The 22,977-nt window shown below is 40.9% G+C and overlaps 1 protein-coding gene across 2 annotated transcripts; it reads left to right on the plus strand.

The window, feature by feature from the left end:
- Positions 1-1,042: 1,042 nt before the first annotated feature.
- Positions 1,043-13,862, plus strand: BROX (BRO1 domain and CAAX motif containing). 2 transcript variants are annotated; one of them, XM_008949853.1, is made up of 12 exons: positions 1,043-1,166; positions 1,949-2,055; positions 3,585-3,681; positions 4,992-5,087; positions 5,745-5,817; positions 6,183-6,288; positions 6,838-6,927; positions 7,612-7,697; positions 8,989-9,070; positions 10,208-10,358; positions 12,575-12,734; positions 13,217-13,862. In XM_008949853.1, the coding sequence occupies exons 1-12, from the start codon at positions 1,066-1,068 to the stop codon at positions 13,301-13,303; spliced, it is 1,236 nt and encodes a 411-aa protein (XP_008948101.1). In that variant the 5' UTR covers positions 1,043-1,065; the 3' UTR covers positions 13,304-13,862. The 2 variants fall into 2 exon arrangements, with proteins under 2 accessions (XP_008948101.1, XP_008948102.1); XM_008949854.1 differs by lacking the exon at positions 4,992-5,087 and having other exon boundaries at positions 1,066-1,166; positions 13,217-13,303.
- The last annotated feature ends 9,115 nt before the right edge of the window (positions 13,863-22,977 follow it).

Below are 22,977 nucleotides of genomic sequence, written 5' to 3' on the forward strand. Positions count from 1 at the left end.
CAGTACCTGAGAGGAAGCTACAGGAAGGCTGGAGAGGGACTTTTCACAAGAGTGTCCAGCAACAGGACAAGAGGAAATGGTTTCAAGCTGAGTGAGAGTGAGTTTAGATCTTAGGAAGAAGCTCTTCATTACGAGGCTGGTGAGACTCTGGAATACCCAGAGAGGCTGTGGATGCCCCCTCCCTGGAGGTGTTCACGGCCAGGTTGGATGAGGCCTTGAGCAAACCAGTCTAGTTGAGAGGGGTCCCAGCCCATGACAGGGAGGCTGGATTAGATTATCCCTAGGGCCCCTTCCAATCTTTGCCATTCTGTGAGTCCACTGTCCTCAGGGTGAAGTTTCTACTGTTATCCAGTACAGATCTCCCTTGTTTCAGCGTGTGCCCATTATTGTTCATCCTTCCACCGTGCACCGCAGTTGAAAGCTCACGGGAAAGCTTACGTTGTGTATGTTTGCTGAAATTGAGGTAAAGGTAAAAGATGGTCTGCTTTAGCTCTACCAAGCTTCTAGGTCAATGATGTGTCTGTAAATATATCCCGTGTTTCCAGCAAGGGTTACTATGTAATTCCAGTTTCATCAGCATCAATAGTGCTGCAATAAAAGCTACTAGTAGTTGTCCAGACACAATACAACAACATCAGAGTATTGGGATCCTCCTGTAAATTACATGAGAATGTCCAGCCTTATGCAGGTGGTAATGGGTGGAGCGAGGGTGAGTAAGAAAGTAGTAACGTAGAGCAAAGTAGGTTATAGCTTTTTGCCCAACTTAAAATAGTTGCCTCAGGAAGCATTTGTATTTCAGGAGAGTGAAATTCTTAAGCCAAGCACAAGGAAGGTGAAGACAAGGTGTATGGAAACTTAGTATTTCAAATGGAAAAAAATAATCTTTTTCTGTGTAGTTATATGCAACTTTTGCAGATTAATTTCTTTCCTAATTGTTTACATCAGGAATATATTTTTCCCAGCTGTGGAATGTGACAAATGTAGGATCTTAGTTGTACTTGTTCCTGCAGCTGTTTGTTCCTTTCCAGGCTTTAGCTTTGACGGGAACAACACTACAGAGAGAAGATGACCCACTGGTTCCATCGCAACCCTTTGAAGGCTACAGCCCCTGTTTCCTTCAATTATTATGGGGTAGCCACCACTCCAGCTGCAGCAAAGGTCTGCAAGTAAGTGTGCTTGTGATTAACTTCATGCTGTCTCTCGCAGTTTGGAGGACAGCCTTCAAAGTACTGGTTCCCCTTCCATTGAATGTGACTAGAAACGTGTAGGCTGGGAGACAATAAGACACTAATAACACTGAGCATTTAGGTACAAGGAATGAATTATCCAGTTTTCAGGGCTCTGAGTGTATATAGTGAAGCCTATTATAGCAACACAGAGGCAAAAGACTAAACATTTCATTGTCTTTATGATGACTGTGCATTCTTCTGCAAAAGATTACTTAATTTCCATAAATTAATAAGGCATGAATGTTCTGTTGTAGATGGGGATATAATAAAAAGATCTATTTGTGGATCTATTCTTATCTTTTCATGTGCTCGTTCCATTCTAATGATTCTAATGTTGAAGAATGTTCCTGCTTGTTACTTCACTTCCCTCCTGCTGCACCCAACCTCTTGGTAGATAAGGACATCCTTACTTTAGGTTGTCTTAGAACAATGGATTGATAATGAGCACTGATTATGCATTGCTGTCTGTCCAAAAGGGATTTCACTTTACATTAAAGAGTCATTCGTATATATCCAGAAAAGAAGATTTTTCTGTATTTATTATCAACTTCCTCATCAAATACCTTTCCTTGCCTTCAGACAGCTAATCTGAATGCTTAGCTTCATTTCCTTAGCCAACAGAGTAGTGATATACACGGGTGGATATTTTCTTAATAGTGCAGTTTTGGGTAGAATTTCTCAGGTTTCTTTTTTTTCCTTTTTCTCCTCCTTCTGTGCAGCGATTTGAGGTTATCTCGAACAAGACTACTGGAGCTGTTTACAGACTCGAGTTGTAATCCAGAAATGATGAAGAATGCAACTGACTTGTACTTCTCACTCTTGCAAGGTAGAAACATTTCTTAGCAATACTGCTGATACATCAAAAGATACGTAGTTTGAATTTTAATGAAGCTTCTCAAAATGTGTCTTGTGCTAATCCTCTGTAAAGCCCCTCTGCGCTTCTCAGGAGGCAGAGTATCTTCATGGGTTCTGTGCTTGATACCAGTCATGGGTACTTGCCAGACCCTTGCTACAAGTTTCACTGTCCTTTGTGACCCTACCAGTACTGTGTTGGCAATCCTGTCCTCTTGCTTTTAACCTTATTTTGCTTCCTGATGTGTGAGAAAATGTTGATTTGTCTCTTAGGTTGTGATGAATTGGTCCTTAGGTATAAATTGAGTCTTTTAATTAGTTGACTGGAGTCACTTTTCAGTGTAAACTTCTGGATTGTCTAATGCTAGATAGTAGACTTGTTGCAAGTTTACACCTCTGCTGGTGTTGCTGCTAGTCTTAGGTGTATGTATAGGTGCTAATTAGAGTAGTGTCTGCATTTTAAGTAGATGGTCACCTGGGAAGACACATTCCATAGAAACCTTCCTCCTGACAGTATTTTCATAACTCTCTCCTAGCAGTCAGGTGCTCAGACAAGTTTCTTAGGACTGAGTTTTCAGGAATCGGGGAAACTGTGGTCTTTCAGTCTGTGAGAAGTGAAGCAGCTCAATTTGGTTTAGTTCCCTCAGTCCCTGGGTGGGTGTAAGATAATGCAACATTCTAGGGAGAGGTAAGATAACAGTTACGTTGCTGCAGACAACATTTGGAGAGTTCCTTCAGGGAAATATCATGCTTAGTCACCAAAAACATCTGCATGTGAAAGGAACAAGAATTTTTTTTTGTCTTTATAAACATGTGACAGCACCTAGAGGTACAGCCTCAATAGTTGCCGTTGCAAGCCCTGAGTTCTTGCAGTCTGTAAGACCTGATCAGACCAAGGCCCATCCTACTCCTCCCTGAAACATCCCTTGGGGCTGCATATGCTAGGATTTGAACATCCCATAGCATGAGCTTCTTCCCACTGACTGCTGCATTTTGAGCTGCTGGGCATAAAGAACAGATTTCCTGTAACCCTGGTGACAAAAGAGATGACCAAGTGAGTCCATGCTTACAAGGCCTTTTCCCTCTCCCTGTTGACCAGGCAGCTTTTCCTGGAATTTCCCTCTTGCCACTGTGGTGGCAGGGACAGTCACTCGCTCACCTTGGGCAGCCTCAGCCATCCTGGACCTGGGTTAGTCCAGCTCCCAGCTAGTCACCAGCTGGGGCATGCAGACATCTGTAAGGTTTTCCTTGAGCAGTCAAGACTCACAGTGTTGAGTTAGTAACTTGCTGGGCAAGGAGTTCCTTGTAGTAGCCAGTCTGGGTTTTTTACACCTCTTGTTCTCAAAATGTTGAGGGATAAAAGCCTTGGGGAGTAACACGGGGTTTGAGTGGTGCAGCAGGGAACATTCCTTTATCTATATCCATATTCTCATTGATCCCCATTCCTTTGTTTCTGTTTCTTTGAGATTGCCTGTCAGTACTTTTTTTTTTATTATTCTATAGGTTTTATCCTTTCACTGGATGACTCTTCCCAAGAATGCAAGCTGAGATATATTCAGAATTTCAAGTGGACAGACACATTACAGGGGCAGGTTCCAAGGTGCGTGTGCTTTTACGAGTACAAGGTATGCAGCTCTCTTCCTCTGCTCTGATACATGTACCCACGTGTGCCAGCACTGGTCTGAAGGAAACATACAAGTGTAGCAAAATGTTGAACACAAAGCAGTTTCAGAAAAACTCATTGCTTTGCATTTTTTATAATTGCTGTACTGTTAGGTGTTCCGAAGCATGTTGCCTTTATATAAAGGCATAATAATGGTGGAAGGATCCATTGTGCCTTAATTGATCCCCAAACTCTCTTACAGATGGCTAGAGCAGTACAAAGAATCTTGAGAGTGAACCGAATGTGGTAATGTAGCTTATTACAGTTTAAAAATTTTCATTTGGCACTGTTCCCTTGCCAGTAGCTTCTGAGTTTTTTGATGTACAAATTATTGCTGAAGATCTGATTTTGTTCTTGTCCTCTGAAGATCCTAGTACATGTACTTCTGGTACAAACAAAGTTTATTTTTGAACTAGGAATATAGATCTATAACCTTCTGGATTATTCATCCATCTCTTGCTATTGTAGGTAATTGTGTCATATAACCATACTTACAGATCTGCCAGGCTTTTATCTAGAAGCACTTGACTTCCTCAAAGCTTTTATTCCCCATGGAAGACAATCCATTGGTTAGGACTCCTCTTGTTTTCTCATGGTCATACACACTTGTACTTGTGCCAGCATTATTCTTCCCACTCCCACACCTTTCTTTTTAAAGTTAACTGGTTTCTAAGCTGTACTAGGCTTGTGATGGCAAGTTCAGTCTTTCCAAAGATCATAATTTTAGCTTCCAAAATTCCCTGCTATTTGCACAAGCCCTTTGACTGTAGTTATATAAACACTTGCAATAGCATTCAGGGGAGTTGTAATAGATTATGACTTATTAACTTAGCACCTACAACTTAGAAGCGGACATTACAGAGCAAGGTTTTCTACAAAATGTGCAATTTTAGAAACTAAAAAAAAAAAGGAAAAATGTCAGCCACACCCAAAGCTAAACAAATCTCAAGTTGCTGTTCTAAAATGAAAGTTCCCAAATGGGAAGAGTAGGTTTCTGAATGTGGGAGATTATAATTATGACCTCTTAAAGGGTCTAAGTAAAAACTGAAATATCTTTTAGGTAATTCAGCAAGTAGGAGGTTCTGAACTGGAAATAGTTGAGTTGGTGCAAATATTTTCTAGAGAGAAATATTGACTTATGCCATCAGTGTAAGTTTGTCTATAGCATAACTATCAGCAGAGACAGCTTGTCAGAACAAAATCAAAGCCATAAATTTTATGTGGGGGTTTTGTCTGTCTGTCTTCAGTGCCCAGCAGGATGCGGTGTTTGAACTGGTTTCCATGGGATTTAATGTAGCTCTGTGGTACACGAAATACGCGTCAAGACTCGCTGGAAAAGAGGAGTGAGTGTTTTCCTTTTCTTAGTAATTCCATTGCAGCAATATGTCACACATAAAAAAAAAAAGTAGCAGATTCTGAGTTTTGACTGCTGTGATGCATGTCCAGCTGACACAGGAGGAGTCCAGGGAGGCAGTTGGCCTTCATTCGTGTGCTGTAATGTCCAAGTGCGCTTCAGTTCCTTCCATGAGCAAAGTGTGATAGTGCCATGTGATTGTGGTATAGAGAAAGGTTCAGTTGTGAATAAACCCTTCATCAGCCCCACTCTAGCTGTTTAGGTACAACACTGAGATTCTCAAAACCACAGCTCTGTTGATTGTGGCCCCTATGGATTTCCAAAGCTTTGAATTTTAATGCTGAGGTTACTTTTTACTTGAAAGTCATTTCAAGGTCTTATGTTTCTTTTTTCAAGTGAATTCTATTTGATTATTTAATGATTAGACGCTGTAAGAAACTTCTCTACCATGAGGGTAACACAGCAGTGGGACAGGTTACTTAATAGACTCTTTATTCTTGAAGGATTCAAGACTGATCTAGACAAAGCCAGAACCTGACCTGATCTACTGTTTTCGGTAGTCCTGGTCCAAAGCAGGAGATGGGACTAAATGACACCTAGAGGTCTTTTCTAACTGAAATTTTGTTGCTTTCTTCTATATTCTTAGTATAACAGAAGATGAAGCAAAAGATGTTCACAGAAGCCTGAAGATAGCAGCTGGGATTTTTAAACACTTGAAGGTACAATAACTGTCTTCCCTGTCTGTTCTTTAGGTTGTCTCCATGTACTTGATTTTTTTTTGTCTTAGAAAAGCTTTTGCTTCTCTGATAAGGTTGCAGAATAAACAGATAACTCAGACCATCTGGAAGATACAGGGAAGAAGAAGGGTGTTAATATGTCATACTACCATTCAGTCTCTGCTGCTCCTTCCCAATGGCAGTGGAGGAGTTATCTGTCTGTCTGCCCAGCAGCACGTGCAAGAGTGCAGCTGGATGTCTTGGGACCTTCCCTCAGTGTCCCGTCCATTTAGGAATAAGGGACTTGTTTTGGATTGGCAGCAGTGGTATTAAGCCTAAACTAACTTTGAGACTTTCTCTGTTCTTAGGAAAGTCACATTCCAAAATTGATTACACCTGTAGAAAAAGGAAGAGATTTAGAAGCTCGACTTATAGACTCTTACATCATACAGTGCCAAGCTGAAGCTCAAGAAGGTATCTTCAAATGCACGTTTCTTGGGGATGGGGAATGACAGTCTTTGTGGGTTATTTTGATGGCTCGTGAAGTCTGCTTGGCAGCAATGCTGGTTTTTTTTCTCCTCCTGAAGCACTGTGGCTTAGTGGGGCGGGTTGCTTTTAAGAAACTTAAGTTACAATTGTAGGAGGAAAATGCCAAAAATCAATCTGATATTACAAATGTAACTGCTTTGGAAGAACTTGTGTCCCATCTTCCTTATTCTTTTTCTTTCATGCAGTCTCTTCACCACCATGCTTGCCATAAATTCCCAGTTCCTTTAAAATATTTGCAGCTTCTGTGTACTAGCTATTCTCAGACTAACCTTCCTTCAGCTTTTCTGTTCATTTGGAATCATTCTATCCCAGAAACAAATCTGTCTTTGTTCTCCAGTGTGCTTGGCTGCAAATACTAATTTTCTGCTCATGTAGGAGTTTAAAATGCTAAATGCCTCTGCTGATTTTATGTGACATTTTCAATTAGAATTTAATACTGTGGTGTGGATTTTATATTTTATTTTTTTTTTTTAGTGACAATTGCTCGAGCTATTGAGCTGAAACACAATCCAGGGCTAATAGCTGCTCTTGCTTATGAAACAGCTAACTTCTACCAAAAAGCTGGTATGTATCCTTAGTGACCTGTTTTTTATGCATTCTTACCAGCAGACATACTTCACCTGCCTGTCAACTGTGATATTAAGACTGTTTCTCAGTGGATATGCTTTATACATTTAACTTCTATTTAGTGCATTTAGGGCTTCAGCTATCAGTGTAACAGATTTTGGCAAGGCTTTTGGTTTTTGTGGTAATCTTTGTAGCTAATTGTATGAAATGTTAGTGAGGGGGGACAAAAGACAATCTGAGAATATCTAATAGTGCCAAACAAATGGCTTGTCTTACTGAGGGAGTGGGAAAAGTACAGAAATATGGGAATCAATATAAGAGATGGAATACTGTAGCAGATGTAGGCTTCTATAGGTCACTACTTGCAGTTAAACTACAAATGACCTTTGTAATGCTGCCTAAAAATATTTGGGAGAATTAGCTCTCCAAGTGCAGTGGACAGCAGTTTCAGGCATTCTAGGGCCAACTGTGTCCTCAATAAACTGCATATTTTGTCGTTTGTTTTGTTGTGATTTTTTTTTTCTCATAGTTTCTCTTTGCCTTTTCAGGAGTAGTTTATTACTTGTTTCTGGCTACTTCATGGTTAAGATCTGTTGCTAAGTATAAGAATTCTGGTCTTTGAGTATGTGTGTGATTTTAAGACATTTCCAAAAAGAAAAGAATAACTTTCTGTGTTCCTAGATCAAACATTATCCAGTTTGGATCCAGCCTATGCAGGTAAATGGAGGAAGTACTTAAACTTGAAGACCTGTTTCTATATGGCCTATGTGAGTACTTTGGTTGACAGTAGTCACAGTTTTTAATGTTGTCTAAGGGTTGGTGGGGGAGTGGGAGCTAAGTATTATTTTGACTTTCTTTCCACACTGGGAAGTGAGCCTGTGCAGTGTCAGTGCCATCTGAAGTGGCTTCGTTGAGCCAAGTGAAATTACTGCAGCGTGGAATTTATTGTGATCACATATCATTAAGGGAAGCAATTCAGGCTGGACATAATACTTGTCTTCCACTATCTACATCACAATTTGATTGGAGGTATAATTCAGAACTGATCATCTTTTTGAAGGCCCTGAACAAAGCTGCATCAAGCAACATTAGGTATCCTTCCCAGGGCTGTCCCTTTTTGTGTGACCAGTCTCTTGCCCTTGGGACTATCAGCTGCTCAGTGTGCTGTTTATTTCTTGTAGCGTGCCACAGCCTGTAACCTGCCTCTTTCATGCTGTAAAAAAGGCTCAAGCAAAGCAGTTAACACAATTGTCTTTCTCTTAAACTATTAGCTAAAAGTCACTTGCCTTGTTTGCAAGTTTGAGAGGTACGGGAGAGACAGAGTTCTGATAATTTTTTTTAATATGGGTAATGGATTTAGGTAACACTTGCTATACTGTGAGAACAGGCATTAAAGGAAGGTATGCAATGTAGGCATTAGTTCATGGGATTGTTGCTTTACCTGTGGTGTTCAGTATTTAAACTCAACAGCTCCTGGCATTAGAAAAGAGGCGATTCAGTTCTCACTGGAATATATTACTATTTTCAAGCTTAAGTGTGAACAAATGGGATTTTTTTAGGTTGTAAAAGTTATTTGGGCTATGGTAAAGTTTCTCAAGCAGCAGAATGTCTTGTTGCTTCTGGATTTGGTGATGTTGCAGATATGGTTTTTCAGTGCTCCGTTGGTTTCAGTTTCTGGAGTCTTTGTAAAGTTTACTGGGGTTCATCCTTCTGTGATGTGCACCTTGATACAGTGAGAGAGGGGTTTGAACTAGGCTATATACTAGAGCTTTTGGTAAAATAGTCTTTGTGATGCTCAAAGTGACTCTTGGCTAGACTGGAGACAGCTTGCTTCATACCTGCCTCCCAGTGTTCTCCATGAACATGTCCATACCTACTTCATGTTCTATTGCATTGTTCAGTGAATGCTACTTTGACCTGTGTTCCCCAACTGTCAGCTGCCTGTGGGGAATGGCAGCTTTGAAGAGCTGCAGCTATGATGATGTCAGGAAGAGCAGAAGTGAATTGGTGCAGGAAGTGCCCAGTGTTGTTGGTCATGATTTTGTCCTCTCCCACTAGGCATACTGTTACCATGGACAGACTTTGCTGGCAAGTGATAAGTGTGGGGAAGCAATCAGATCTCTGCAGGAATCCGAAAAATGTAAGTGGGTCTGAGGCTGGATTACAAGCTCTGATGATGAAGTGCCTGGTTTGTTTTGCTGTATCCTGCTTATTTGGTGTCTCAAACTTCAGATTGTATCTGTCACCTGATGAAAATCCAGCACGCTTTGGGATGGAGACAACACTCTTTTTTTTTTTTTTTAATCTTAACCAAACTGCCTTTCATAAGTGCTGCAGAAAATGTCATCTTCACTTCTCAGCCTGTTAAAGACTGGCTTTGAACTGCCTCCAATACAGTGTAAAAGTCAATTGTCTTCTCATTGCTCTGTCTGGTCTGTATGTTAAGTTACTGCAGCCTCCTCTGCTTTGGAGGTTGCCTTTCTTAAATAGTAAAATTTAAACCATGAGGGGTTTTTTTGTCGTTGTTGTGTTTTGTTTTTTTTTTTTTTTTAACAAGTTTCAATAATTTATTTCTTTTCTATTCATTTGAAAGGTAGATTAAGGGAATTCAGCCATAGTTCAGAGTTTTCTGCCCATCCTTCTCTCTTCAAAGCTATTGCTACCCCAATGGGCTGCACTGTGTAACTTTACCACTATGTATAAAAAATGCTCAAATCATCAAATTGGAAAATTAGTATTAATTTAAAAAAAAAATTGAGAACAAAGTAAATTGGATTACTTTCAGTAAGACAAACACTGGGGTTTTTTTTACTGTCTGGTGTTTGGAGAAAAATGTTTCTTTTCCCACTCTGTATTAAGTGTTGTTTATTTTGGGACATCAACTGTGCATGGGCACCTTCATGGCCTCTCTTTTTCCCTAGCATGTGATACAATTCTTGAGCTTATTGTTGCGCCACAGGTAAGAATGCTTTCCTGCATTTTCCTACCCAAAAAAGCACTCTTCTTGGTTTTGTTTTTTTTTTTTTCCCCCCCCCTCCTGGTCACTTTTTGGATGCAGTAGATCTTGTCTGGAAGAGCTGTCTTGGAGTTTTTTGGTTTCAAAAAGCAAGGAACCTGAATGGATTCTGGTATCTCCTAAAACTGAAGCATTGTAGATCAGAACTGTGATTTAATAGTCATTGTACCATGCTTTGGGTTGGAAGGGACCTTTGAATGTCATCTAGTCCAACCCCTGATGTCATGTCAATTACTGTTATTACATTTCTTTCTTGTAAAGTGTTTGCCAAGGCTGAAGCATTGTGCAAAGAATATGGAGAAACCAAAGGGCCTGGGACTACTGCCAAACCTTCGGGACATCTCTTCTTTAGGAAATTAGGAAGTTTGATTAAGAACACACTAGAAAAATGCCAGAGAGAGAATGGATTCATGTAAGTAATTTGTGGTTGGTACAGCACTCTTTGTGAACTGTTTTTACAACATTTGCCTTTATTTCAAGATGAGATGGTCAATTTTACTCTCCAGTTCTTAGGTTCTTCTAGGGCATGGTGTGTAACTTAAAGACAAACTTGCAATTCTGTGATTTTTCTCTCAGCAGATTTCCTTAGAGGCTGTGCTGTCACCCTTTTTCTGTTCTGTGCTAGTTCAGCTGGATAGGTTGGACTGACACACCAGAAAAATTAAGCAGTTTTTCTTCCTTCATGCCTCACCCACTTTGTTTCTTTTCCTTCTGCACAAGAGAAAGTCCTACAGAGGTTGGTGTGTTGCTCCAACACTCTTCCCAGTTGCTGGGAAGTAGCAAGCAAAAGAAAAGAGAGGAGAGATGGAGAAGACTGGTAGCTTGTTCTGCTTTGCTATCAGGGATGTCAAAACACAGTGATGCTTTCAGCAAAGAATATGCTTGGGGTGCAATCTGAGTAAAATTAATATTGTGAATTGGGCTTTCTGTTAGTTAATGCCCCTTCCAAAAAGACTTTGGAGCAGTTTAAAATAGCAAGATTAGTTTGGCTTTAGAATTCTTTTGTTAATTTCCTTCTCCCCTCTCCTCCAATGGTTTCGTATTCCATAATAGGTTTGTTATTTCTCTTTTTATGATATTTAAAGACTTGTGTAATAGGGGAATTGGCTGAACAAAAAGGATTGTCAAGTACAGCAAGCTGAACCTCATACAGGAAAAGAAATTCTCTACTCTGCTTTGATTCCAATAAACATTGACATAGCTCACAACAGCAGCATACAGGAGATTTCAAAAAGTCCATGTCCCTCTAGAAACAAACTTTGAAAGAGAAACCAGATAACCAGGGACTGTTTTGGGAGATGTGCCTGCCACAGATCTCCGATGCAGCACAGGAAGTTAAGGTAGCATGTGCCAGTATTTGTCAGTTTTTGGCTCTTGTTGGTTTGCTGTGGGTAGATTTTATACCTTTGTTCAGGTTTTGTGTTGTAGTGAGTGTTTGTGATCCTGAGGCACCTTGACAGGCTTGAGGGGTGGGCCCATGCCAACGTCATGAAGTTTAACAAGGCCAAGTGCAATGTCCTGCACCAGGGTCAGGGCAGTTCCAAGCACAGATACAGTGGGTGGAGTATGGATTGAGAGCAGTCTTCAGGAGAAAGACTTGGGGGTGCTGATTGATGAAAAGCTCAACATGAGCCAACAGTGTGCAAGTGCAGCTCGGAAAACCAACCATATCCTGGGCTGCATCAAAAGAAGTGTGGCCAGCAGGTTGAAGAGGGTGGTTCTGCCCCTCTGCTCTTGTGAGACCCCACTTTGAGTATTGTGCCCAGCTCTGGAGTCCACAACACAAGAAAGACATGGACCTGTTGGTGTGGGTCCAGAGGGCCACGAAGATGATCAGGGGGCTGGGATACCTCTCCTGCTAGGACAGGCTGAGGGAGTTGGTGGTGTTCAGCTGGCAGAAGAGAAGGCTCCAGGGAGACTTCATGGCAGCCTTCCAGTATCTGAAGAGGGCCTACAAGAAAGCTGGAGAGGGGCTTCTACAAGGGCTTGTAGTGATAGGACTTTATGGCTGTCTATTTAATGGCTTTGAAGTGGAAGAGGGTAGATTTAGATTAGATGTAAGGAAGTTCTTCACTGTGAAGGTTGTGTGACACTGGCCCAGGTTGCTCAGGGGAGCTATGGGTGCTGCATTGCTGGATGAGTTCAAGACCAGGATGGTTGAGGCCTTGTGCAGCTGGGTCTAGTGGGAGGTGTCCCTGCCTGTGGCAGGGGGGTTGGAACGAGGTGATCTTTGAGGTCCCTCTCAACCCAAAGCATTCTATGATTTAGGAAAAGAAGTGTCATTTTCATCTTTTCTTGGGATGTATCTTAAATCCTTGTTAGGATTCTGAAGGTCTTTTTGAACAAAAGGTGCTCTTCTCATTGAAGCGCTTTATCAAATAGGATAAAACCCACCTAGCTCTTTGGGGATGGACAACACCAAGAAGGAATTGCTTTTGTTCTTGTGAATCTTGCTGACAGAACGCACATTAGATGGTGCCTTAATGAAGGCATTAATTAAGCAGGTGAATGAAAAGAGCAGCAGTGATTGCTGCTGTCAAAACCCCAGATGGTTTTCTTTAGAATCCCAAACGAAACTTGCGGACACAGTGCATTGTGTTTTAAATCCACTGCTGTGTTCTATTACAGCTACTTTCAGAAGGTGCCAGCAGAGGCTCCCCAGCTGGAGCTGAAAGCAAACTATGGCTTAGTGGAGCCCATTCCTTTTGAATTTCCTGCCTTGAATGCACACTGGAGTCCCGAAACACTCGCAGCATTTGATCTCACCAAGAGGCCAAAGGATGACACTGTGAGATAATCTTTTGTGCTGTTCTTTCCTGTTAGCTTTATTCTGTGTATCAGACAGAGTTACTGTCTTGTTCTGCTGTAACATTCCCCAGCTCGGTGCAGGTTGTAGACAGGAGGCTGCCACCTGAGCCAGGAGGCAAGTCAGTTAACCTCTCTGCCACAGTGCCAGCATCTGGAAATGAGGAGACATATTATTCTAAGTCCTGAATAGGAGGAAATAATCTTTAAGGTGTCTTAAGATGCTGAAATGTTATAAGACTGAATGCTGTGGAAAGATCCCATTTTAGAAAAGGGTTCATTTAAGGATGCTGAAATAGAAAGTATTTGTCTTTTCCTCCTCGCTTGAGGCTTGCTCAAAGCCTTCAGCCTTGAAAAGAGAGGGGACTGTTAGATTAGGATACATAAAGTTAGATGTATGTAAAAACTGCAGACACAGTGGTTTGTACTTGTGGTATTAGTTTTTTTTTTCCTTCTTGTTTGCAGGCTAAACCAAAACCAGATGAAGAAGTAAAACCTCTGAAGGAACCAGATATAAAACCTCAAAAAGACAGTGGATGCCAGATTTCTTAAGTGCCATAAGTGCTTTGAATTCACTTTGAAACTGTATTAATTGGACTCTGGGACTTTAGTTCTGATCTCCCTTCTTCTGATTCTTCTCTTTTCAATTTAGAAGACTAACAATTTACTTCATTAGGATTCATCTGTCTTGCTTGAGAATGTGGTGGATTTCTAGGAGTTTATTTATATCTGACTTATTTTTGGTTTTAGTGGGACATCATAGAATGAGTGGGCTTAAATGTTCCTATTGTGCCTCTAGAGAGTTGCTTTATGTGGGTTTAGTTTCTTCCCACAAATAGCAAAGGAAGTATCATGATTTTAACGCTTGAGGATTTTTCATTAAATTATATATACTATTATGTCAAATTCTGCAAACAAAAGTTTGCAAGAACAGTTATATTTATTTGGGTTTTGTCACTGAGGTGTAACGTCCTGTCATGTTCTGATTCACTTAATTGTGATATGCAAAAAAAAAAAAAAAAAATCTGAGTTTGGAACACCCCTATGGTATTTCACAGAACTTGGAAAACCTGAAGTTCTGCCTAACAGGAGCACATTTTTTATTCTTCTGAAACCATTAGTATCTGTTCCCTCCTCTCTAGATTAAGGTTCTTGTATCAGAATTTTTAGAGAGGTACTTCAGCTTAAATTAAAATCCTTTAATATCAAAGTGCATGTGACGATGCAGTGAGTAATATGAAAGTGCTTAACAGTAATGCATCTTGGTGTCATCTATTCCAACGTTTTGAATCTTGAAAGATTTGGTAAGTTTGGAAGCTGCAGGCAGTTAAAATCTCCTGGCACTAGAATTCACTAGTTGTCACGCGTAAGGGAACAGATTTGTAACTAAGATGCTGTGTTTCCATCTGGGTGGTGTCTCTAAGAAGCTGTTAGGAGAACAGGAAGGAAAGACGAGCTGAGAAGATGATGGCACAACTGGGAAACCAAGCTCTAGATTTCCTTTATGCCATGTGGAAACACTGCTGCTTTTCAGCTTTTGCAGTACTGCTCCGAAATCAGCTCCTCCTGAAGAGAACTTGCCAAAAGCCAAGCCCAGTCAAGACTGAGAAAGTGTCTTGTAGATCTGGCTTCTTTCCTTTCTGCTCACTGTGGAAAATGTGGTAACATTCTTTAGTGCTGAGCACTGCAAAACACCCATGTCAACAAAAACATGTCTTTCTGATTTGCTGCAGAAATGTATAGTGCACGTGTTGATGTGAGTGCCTTGCAGCCTCTGGGTACCAGTTGCTGCACTTCATTTTACCTGAGAAAAGGACCTGAAAATGTTCCTATTTCAACAAAACATGGTGGCATATACACTTAGCATGACATACACTGTAAACATATTCCTCACTTTAGACTGTTTGGGTTGGTTCATCTTCTGCTGTGGTGGAAGTCCCATCCTTCATGGGACTTAGAGTAACTTAGCCTAGAGGGCAGGTGTGTAACTGCCTGAAGGCCTCTGGAGCAAAAGCTGTTAGGTTAATAGGAAACCCAAAATTTTTCCTGAGGTGCTTGACCAAACTACAGAATTTGTTGCTGTGAAGGGCAAAGAGGGTCTTGATGCTGCCTGTCATGGGTGAATCAAGTGCAGAACTCACTGCTTCTGGATTTTTCTTTCAGATAGTTCTACACACACAAATTAAGTACTAAATTAGCTGAATTGCTCTGGAACATGTTTCTGTTCTGTAAGATCTTAGGTGGGTAGAGAATAAAGAGTATCAAGAAGAATTTCTGCCTAAAATGGGTCCATCTCTTCTGATGCTGCACAGGAACCTGGGGTGTGTTTTATAAAGGTAGTCAGATCACCTTACTTGATCAGCTGACTTTTTAGACTTGCATTGTTAAGAGGCCAGCTTAGATTTTGCCAGAATGGAGCGTGGAGCTGTTTTGCTTATACAGGTTTTAAATCTATAAGCTTACTATAGCTGTAGTCACCTATATTTGCTTAACCTGCCCCCTTTAAGGATGCAGTTAACTCTGTTTCATAATTGTGATTTTTTAGTTAGTTATTGTTTTTCAGATTCTTGTGTGTGTTAGTGCATAAATGCCTCAACCTAATTAATTTTTTTCTGTGCAGGCCAGATTCTGTTTTCCCTCCTCCCCCCATTTTCCCTCCCATCAGCTACACACCATGGCACAGACTTTCTTGCTTGCTAATGCTTGTGTAGCTCCTGGGGCTCATTTCCAATGAGGCTGTTATTTCAATATATGAATATCTTAAAACAAACAGATCATGACTAAATCATTCCCAAACAACTTTTTTAGGAGAGATTACTTTATGGACTTGCAGTTCTTTGGACATTTTCTTGAACCAAGTGATTTGTTTAAGTCGAGTTCACTGTAAATAGTTTTGGGCATAATCAAGTGGATTGTGTCAGATTATGGCATTACTTAAGCCTAACTGTGTAACCTCTTATGCCATAGCTGTTTCAGTAAATATGATGTAGTAGTTTAAAAATAGACTAATGGAACAAACTAATTCACTTAACATGTGTTGCTTTTCAATATAAACTTTGTTTACTTGTAGTTAAATTCCTATGGCAAACATTGGATAGTTTTGCCCAAAAATAAGAAACTGGGGACTGTTCAGTTTGCAAAGTATAGAGAGCTGTGAGTCAACGAGCAGTTTTTTCTTCTAGTTTTGTTGGTTGATAGCAAGAATTATTGTAAATAATACATAGGTTAACTGTCCAATATGCTTAAGAATATGGGTGAATTGACTGGGAAACCTAGCAGCCACATTCCTCCAGATATGATTTCCTTTAGTGATTTTTAAGAATTTTGAATGATGACTTTTTAATACTCTAATGCTGTAAGAGCCTGATTTTGTGGCCTCTCTCTGGTTTTAGAGGCTCTCATGGCTAAACTTGCAAGTCTTGTTGGTGTAAATAGTGTTTAAAAATTTTGGCCTGGTCTGAATTAGGACAAAACTGCAGCTAAAAAGAATGCAGAGTGCTGAGCCCTCTAGCTTGTGCTTTAAAAAATGTAGTAGATCTACTATAGTAGATTAATCTACTAGAAAACAAACCAGTAAGGTCTTTGTAAAATTTAGATATCTTCCTCCATGCTTTTAAATACACTTCCTCCATGTTTGGTGTCCCTGGGTTTACAGTAGTTAATCTCCATCCAGCATGTGACACTCCGACAGCTGAGGGACTGCATTCGGCCCTTGGATGATGATGTCTACCTCCTACTGCATTCAGTAGAGGAGCTTTGCCCATCAGCCTAAGGCTGATGTTTGGTCACTTAAATGTTCAGCGTGGGTATGTGGTGTGTCTCTAATGATGGTAGTGGTTCATATTATAAGCAAGAGAACAGATCCCTGTATCTGCATAGAATATAGCCAACTTTTGCACTTTAGAAACTTCTGATCTTGGAAATTCGCTTAAAATACAACATAGTTGTAAATATTCCTTCCTGTCTTTTTCATTTTTTTGCACTGATTTCAGTACTGTGCTATTGGTAAGATTTTTATGGGGAACATTACTAAAAGGTATGTTTAATTGTCTGTGTATAAAACAAACTTATGAAGCACATCTCTACTTTTAGTACTGGGGGAGTATGAGGGGAGACAGTGGTTCATCTGCCTTCCATGTCAGTTCAGAGAAATGGAAAGTACCATTCCTTGGCCAACCGACTGAAACTTTTCATCCCATCCCTGCCTCTAGTGTATCAAATGAAGTTTCAGCATTAACACAAATCTTGCTCGTGCCTATTACTTATCCCTAAAAATCAGAAATCAACTATCTCTAAAGATCATTGCTAAATTGTTATAGCAGCCTAAGCTGCATATTGTTTTGGTCTTTTTTTCCCCTATCTGGCCCAGCTGAGTGAGGAATAGAGCACAGCAAGTATGACTGGCATGGAAAAGCCCCTACAGTGTGTACCTCTCTCCAGATTTTGAGTGCAGCACAAAGGCCTTTCCACAATGACCGTTGGTTTCACTTGGATCTTTCTGATGTTCTCAGATTTGGCAGCGATCACATGGTAACTGAGAGGGCCCTTGATTAGCTTTATATGTAAGAAGGCCTACCGCCTTTGGTGTTGCTGTCTTCATGGCTTATAACCTTTGTGAAGCCATCCTATACTCTGAATAATCAAACTTTAATGGAATCAGCTCTGATAAGATTGACTGAGCAGCCTTATTTTGTGAAAACACTCACCATGCAATCTTAAGCTTCATAGTTTGAAAGTTTGTATATAACCACAAGTTTCAGAATACTGTTTAAAATAAACAATTTTAATTTATCAGGTTTTGTTTCATTTAAAATTTTGATTACAGCAGCAAGAAGAAAGGTCTATCTTGAATGTTACTTTCTCCAATTTAATGTAAATGTTATAATTCTAGAGAACACTTCATCCTTGTAGTTATACCGAAAGGAGGACTTCAGTGCACAAGATACATCAGTTGGCTGCATATGGAAGTAGTAGCTACAGTGAAGCACTTCAACTCATGGGGCAACAAGAGAGGAGATGGAATCTCCAAACTTCTGTTTCAGAGAAAAAAAAAAAAAAGGTATGATTTCATATACCTAAACAAAATCCTAGTGTTTGCAAAGGTCTGTGACGTTGTAGGATTTTCTACATACTGTGTGAAGGGATTATTTGTGAAGCGCAGAATATTGGCCACATCAGGTGGCAACTAGATTTGTGGGAAACATGTTTTCTTCTTTTTTGGATGTGTGGTTGGCTCTTTCAATTTTTAGTGTAAATACACACTAATGTCTTTTAGCTTTTCAGGCTTTAATGTGGTTTCTAGAAGAAAAAAAATTGTCTTTATCAGACTGATGTCTGCTGGCTTCTGAAAGAAACCTTTTCCCCTCAACAAGGTACATTGAAAAAAACCTACAGAAAAAGTGCTTTCATTTATGCAAGTTATGACTCCAGTAGAAGTACCCATAACTGATTCTGTATTTTTCCTCCTTCCTAGTGATTTAAAGGACTTCAATTTCTATGTAGTCTTTAGAGAATGAGTTGTTTAGCTGTCTAAAACTACCTTCTACTTAATAATACCAAATAATGTTAGGAGAATGTAAAGACTGGACCATTTTCAATATAGCATTGGGAATTTGACAATGACCTGGATAACAACTCTAAGACATGTTCCTCCCAAATTTTAGAAACTAAGGGTGGTTTTTTTTTTCTAGTTTACAGGGTAGTTTATTTTGGTTTACATCAGATTCATCCATTCAGCCAGGGAGCCAACCAAACAAGTCATTACATTTGAAGAATGTTCATAATTTTAGCACGTAGCTGCTGGACTGGATTTTTGTTTTCTCTCCTTCCATAAAAAAAGTAATCTGTTTCAGCAGGGACTGCAGCTGGAAAGAGGCAACTCTAAAACAGATTTTCAAGTCACAGAAAGTTGCTGGTTTGCATTGGGAACTCCTGAAGACCCGCAATATCCCCAGTGTGGGTTTGAAAGCAGCTGATGTATTACTTGGAACACTTTTCTTCAGACATCAGAAAGCTAAGCAGCTCCTTGAAGGTCAAAGACCTTCCTTTTTCTTGTGCCTTGCAGGCTTTGTCATGCCTTTACTTCTAAGTGATGGCGAAAACCCCCCAGATTTCCATGATTTATGACTTTTCTTATTTTCTTGCACACTTGAATAAGAGGTGAAATAACCATTGATGATGGTTATAGCAAACATAGTTGGGGTAAAGTGGACAAGTGGACAGTTCAAACTGTAGAACTGCCTTTTCAGATTATATATAGACATCTACATGTTGCTTGCTTCTGTTCATATTTGGAAAATTTCTGCTGAAGCCATAACAAGTAGAGATTTGGCTTTATGAAAGTGAGAACAGGTTCTGGTGGACACCTGAGTAGCAAGTCCTATACTCCTTTGTTTCCAATAGCTTTGGAAAACACAAGGTTCAATGTTGTTATGCTGGGCTGGATGTTGTAGGAGGTCTTTGGGATTTTTTCTCTAAACTATGACCTTGGATCAGATGAAACCTCCTGAATTTGGTTGCCATCTGCTGCCGAGTGCAGTCTGGGACTTCCCCAGCACCTGCTCCACAGCATCAGTGATGACGGTGATGTAGTTGCCGTCAGGGGGGTTGGATTTGACACTGTTTTTGTATGTATTTGTATATATTTAATTTAATTTTGTCATTATTTAATTAAAGCTGCTTTAGACAGGAGCTTACAAAATGTGCCTATGCTTTTGAGAGCTATGGAAACTGTCCTTTTGGTGGACTCAGCCTGCAAGGGTCAGCTCTGCTTGTCTTCTGCTGCAGTGGGAAATGTCATTTACTGTTGGTTGTCTTATATCAAAATCATGAACCCATGAATTGTGGGTAAGAAGTTATCATTCCAGCCTCTGTTTCTGTAGCATTTATCACAATCTGACTGTGGTCTGGTCTGTCAAGATATCTCACACAGAGAAGCCATTGCAGAGAAGCTCTTTTTGGGTAGGTAGCGACTTATTCGTATACCTTTTTGGTGTCAATATAGAAGTGGACACAGGACTTCTGGGAATAGATGTTGCTGTCTCCTGTTTTTCTGGAAGGTTGGTTCATGAGCACAGTTTTTGTCCTGCACCCATCGGGGTTTCTTCTATCCAGCCAACTACTCCCCATCATGGAGGTTTCCACTGCTGGGACTCCAGCTGAGGAGCTATCCTTCCTAGTACATTTACCGGGTCACCTTTGTGGCAGCTCCTGTTACTCCTAAAGTTCCTCTTGTAAAACAGGGTTTCAATTCCTCCGATCACCCCGAGTCCTTATTTGCATATTCAAATTCCCATGCCCTGACCCTTGAAAGCCAGACTTGTGTCTAATGTTCTAAATGAAGTCTCACTACACAGCGGGTTGTTTTCCCTGCCTGAATGAAACACACATCTCCTGGTGCCTCCAAGAATTACATCTGTCTGCCAGAGCCATGTGCTAGTTGCTAATAGTTTTGTTTTGTGCCTCATTCTTTCTGTCTGTCTGTCCCAAAGAATGACTCACCTTCAGTTTACTGTGTCAATTTTGATAGCCCCTAGATGTCAGGTTACATTTGCTCTGTTGAATTGCTGTAAAATCTTAAAGGTCAGGTACCTTCTCCTCTGTGATGTGCAGGGCCTCTTCTCTGCTGGCAGTGCTTCCCCTGCTTTTGTGCTCAGCAAGTCAATACCTTCTCCCCCAAAAAGATAAAACACGGTGTGTAACAGCACAGGATCAGCAGCACTCTCAAATTTATAAAAAAAATTCCCACAGTACTGTAGCAGAGTTATGGCCACTAAGGGTCAGCACAGCTTCTATTTTCCTGCTGTTCTGTGGTTTCTGGTCAACAGCGTGAAGTTGTTGGTACAGGCAGCAGGCCCTCTAGATGGCTGCATTGCACAAACGGTGCGTGCCCAGGGGTGGTGTTGGAGCTTTAAAATAGGAAGAGGTGTAACAAGTTAGACCTTTTTCATCAGGTTACACTGAAAAGGACATCTTTGTAATTACATGGTGACACTGAGGAGCCCATGCGTGGCCTGTGAGCAGCTAGCCTTCCATAAAGGTCACTGCCAAGGCCATGGAGCAGGAGCCCTGACAAACTCTTGACAAGCAATTGCCCTGTGTCCCAGCAGCTGCTCTGTCCCAGAGCCTGGCAGCCTCTTCAAGGCATCTGCCCTTCAGGAGGAAAGGGCTATGATGCTGTGTATGTCTGAGTAGGGTTTCTCTGAGGTCAGGAACGGGGTTTATGTGGCAAGGGTTGGGTAGAGACTGCATGGGTGGCTTCTGTGAGAAGACACCAGGAGCTACCCCTGTGTTGAACAGATCCCATTCCACCTGGCTCCAGGATGGACCTGCTGCTGGTCAAGGCCAAGCCCATCAGCTGGCCTTCTCATGGCTGCAGGGAAGGGGAAGGGTGGGGAGGTAAAAGGCAGATGAGCTGGCCAAACAAAGCATTCTGCAGCTAGAAAAATAAACCAAGGACTTTTCGGCTTCTCACATTGTTCTGGGAGTGGGCTGGGGGTGTACAAGAGGTTGGGAGGGGACACAGCTGGGACAGCCAGCCCCCCTGACCAAAGAGTTATCCTACAGCATGTGACATCATGCTCGGCAATAAGGCAGGAGGGGAAGGTTGGCAGAGGCCTCTCCTGCTGAGGGGCTGGCTGGGCATTGGTCAGTCGTTTTTCTTGGGTTTGGGGGATTTTTTTTCTTGTAATTGTTTTCTTTTTCTCTCTTTTTCTTTCTTTCTCCCTTTTTTTTTTTAAAAAAAACTTCCGTTGTCTTCCAGCCCACAAGTTTTTGCACTTTTACCCTTCCAGTTCTCTCCCTCATTGCACAGGGTTGGGAAGTGCGTGAGTGGCTGTGTGGTGCTGAGCTGCCAGCAGGAGTTAAACCACGACTGTCCCCTGTAAATCCCCACAGCAATGCCCCACACTCAGCGTTGGGACAGTGGGACACAGTTGGCACCCACTGAGCCTCTGCAGATGAGGAGTGCAGCAGCACACCAGAGGACTAGCCAGGGATATTTAGAAGAAATCACGAGTATGACAAGAAATCTCCATGCAGCAAAACGTTGGTATCAGAAGCAGAGAAAGTCAGAGATATATCAAGGTGTAGCCTTTACAAAGACAGCCAAGTGAGTCTTCCAGTAGCCACGTTAAATGTGACACAACTGAGGTTAACATGAACCCTCCCTCTGGAGACCTCGGGCATAGAGTTATGAATTCTCAGGAGAAAATGTGGCATTGTGCCCTTGTTGTCTTGTCTGGTTTGACAAACAGGATACAGGTGATTTGTCTCCCAGAGCTGTCTTTCAAAATTCAGATCTCTGTATTGCTGCTGCATGTGCTGACTAACCTAGCAAAATCTGCTGATTGTGGTGAGGTTACTTAAAGCAAAAAATTAGCTGAATCTGGCCAATGTGAGGAGGTGAATTGAAACAGGCTCCAGGCTTTCTTCTTTGCAAATGAGCAGATCCCTTCATATTGCAAGCTGAATGAATAGGACTGTGTTCAGTGCAGCTTCATGGATAAGCTTATCTGTATGTTTTATACCTTGAAATAAAAGGTTTCTTCTTGTTTCTGCTCTGTAGTCCATGCCTATCTTGGGGGCTGGATCTCTGTTTTTTGGCAGTTTGAATTGCAACCACTTAATTTCTTAGCAGGTTAAGGTTTTTGTTTGTTTGTTTGTTTTTTTGTTTTCTTTTTAATATGATTAGCTTGCTTTAAAAATGGGTTAATTGTAATGCAATCACTATTCAAGCAACAAAGCTGATACTTTGCTATTTTTTTTTTCCTTCTTTTAATACGTACTGGCATTGTCTCAAGGGATTACCACCAGGATTTAAATGACCTGATGGTTTTTAAAATGAGATCTTTTCTTCTGTTCAGATGATATAAACACTATGAACAATTATATAATTAAGACTACACTGCTTGGTAATGGCCTATTGGCCTTTTCCAAAATATGCATTTTACAATACCCAGAAAGGAGCTCTCTTTGGGTTTGGATCCTTACAGGCAGCCTTAGTGTGAGTGAAAGAGCACTTTGAATGCAACAGAAAAACCTGAGTATCACACACACAGGTAACGACCAGGGTGCTGTACATTAGGTGTGTCATGAATTTTGTGCAGCTTTCACAGTTAGACCAGTGTGGCAAAAAGCACTTGCAAGAAGAATCAGAGATGGACTATTTTGTCTGGCTTCTTGCTCTAAGAGAGATCAAGTAATTTTGGACTTGTTTGCCAAATTTA

Source organism: Merops nubicus, unplaced genomic scaffold (genome assembly GCF_000691845.1).
Source record: "Merops nubicus isolate BGI_N331 unplaced genomic scaffold, ASM69184v1 scaffold8771, whole genome shotgun sequence".
Taxonomy (NCBI): Eukaryota; Metazoa; Chordata; class Aves; order Coraciiformes; family Meropidae; genus Merops; species Merops nubicus.

Coding starts and splice junctions, on each gene's coding strand:
- BROX (XM_008949853.1), top strand. CDS start 1,066: ATGACCCACTGGTTCCATCGCAACCCTTTGAAGGCTACAGCCCCTGTT. Junction 3,682..4,991: donor TTACAGGGGCAGGTTCCAAG/GTGCGTGTGCTT, acceptor GTCTGTCTTCAG/TGCCCAGCAGGATGCGGTGT. Junction 10,359..12,574: donor CAGAGAGAGAATGGATTCAT/GTAAGTAATTTG, acceptor GTTCTATTACAG/CTACTTTCAGAAGGTGCCAG.